We start from the raw sequence: 1,636 nt of genomic DNA, 5'->3' as shown, positions 1-1,636 counted from the left end.
TCATCAAAATCATTTTTGTACAACTCACTCAACTTTAACAACTTTGTTTTTGTCAAACTTAGCAAATGAATCATAAGGGCTCAAAGCCCCCATATATTCTATTAATTGGGTGCTAAGTTCACTAAGTCGGTCCCCGAATTCTAGGATTTAAATATCCATAACCGTGTTGAAAATTTCAACTTCAAAATGAAATTGGTTAGTAACTTTAGTCTTACGGCCTCTCGATGTGACATAATTTTCCGTCATCTCCACAATGTTAATAATATGTTTTTGACAAAATAAGAATACCTTCGATAAAATTTTAGCAAACCCCATGTCTCTTTAAGACTTCAATGCCTCCATTGTCCCTCTAACCAAAGAAGCCACTTCTAAAATGTCTTGATCCTTTTTTTCAAGATGCTTTGACAATAAGTTTGTGAGGTGTAAAATTTCATACATCAAATGTAAGTAAAACACGAAATCAAGTGTCTTGAAATATCTTAAGATACCAAATGCTTGATTTCGGTTACTTAAATTGGATCCTTCCTCTTCGACATAAGCAAGAACATTAAGAACCTCCGAAAATAAATTCACCAAACTTATGATTGTTTTGAAATGTGAACCCCATCTTGTATCTCCTGCTCGAACAAGAGAGCTCTCTTGATTTAACCCTCTTCCGGTTTCAAGTTCACCATTTCCAGTTGACTTTTGCACCCTCTCTCTTTGACTTTCCGGTAGCATGTCTTGTCTTTTACATGAACCACCTACCATATTAACCACCAAAGAAAGTTGCTCAAAGAAGTCTTCAACACCATCATGCTTCTTTGCTACACCCACAATAACTAACTGAAGTTGGTGTGCAAAGCAATGTACATAATGTGCTAAATCATTATCTTGTAAAATCAAAGCTTTTAGACCGTTGAATGCACCTCGCATATTGCTTTCCCCATCGTAACCTTGCCCTCTTACTTGATGAAAAATATATTAAAGATTAAAGCGAATAATATTCAATAAAAGTTCATAACAAGGAAAAAAAGTTTTAATTACCTAGGACATACTCAACTTGTTACGGGTAAAAACTTCATCTATGGCCGCTTTAAGAGTCAAAAAGGATGTATCCTTCACGTGCACAACTCCAATGAATCTTTCCTTCACCACTCCAAGGTTGTCGACATATCTCAAAACTATGGCCATTTGTTCTTTTTTTGATACATCACTAGATTCATCAATCAATAAAGCAAACACATCTTTACTAATTTCTTTGCAAATACTTAAAATTATCTCTATTGAAAAGCATTCAACAATTTTCTTTTGAGTCCTCGGGCACGTCATTTGATTATTTTGAGGAGCATTTTCTAAGGTAACATTCCAAATGCCTTCATTATGATCTCTCATGGAAGATAAAAAGTCAAAGAGAAGCCCTCTATTAAGGGAGTCGCTCGACTCATCATAACCCCGAAATGGTAAACCATTTTTCAATAAAAAATTACAACACCAAATTGAAGCACCTAAACAAAGTTTATAGTTACTCTCCTTAATTTTGGTTTGCTTCTTGAAGGCTGCACTAATAGATTTTTTTTCTTTCAATAAAAAATCACAATTTTCTTGTGCTTTGTGATGAAAACTATCAATACCACCCATGATCTCTCATTGAATT

The 1,636-nt window shown here is 34.4% G+C and overlaps 1 protein-coding gene across 1 annotated transcript; it reads right to left on the bottom strand.

The window, feature by feature from the left end:
* Nucleotides 1-321: 321 nt before the first annotated feature.
* Nucleotides 322-1,311, bottom strand: LOC145140353 (uncharacterized). Its single transcript, XM_079073870.1, has 2 exons — nucleotides 1,050-1,311; nucleotides 322-947 (listed from the first exon to the last, which is right to left on the bottom strand). Exons 1-2 carry the CDS (start codon nucleotides 1,309-1,311, stop codon nucleotides 322-324), a joined length of 888 nt encoding a protein of 295 aa, XP_078929996.1.
* Nucleotides 1,312-1,636: the final 325 nt, after the last annotated feature.

This window comes from Lactuca virosa, chromosome 9 (assembly GCF_052849685.1).
Source record: "Lactuca virosa cultivar CGN04683 chromosome 9, Lactuca_virosa_CGN04683_v6, whole genome shotgun sequence".
NCBI classification, from domain to species: Eukaryota; Viridiplantae; Streptophyta; class Magnoliopsida; order Asterales; family Asteraceae; genus Lactuca; species Lactuca virosa.
This window is presented reverse-complemented; position numbering and strand designations above follow the sequence as displayed.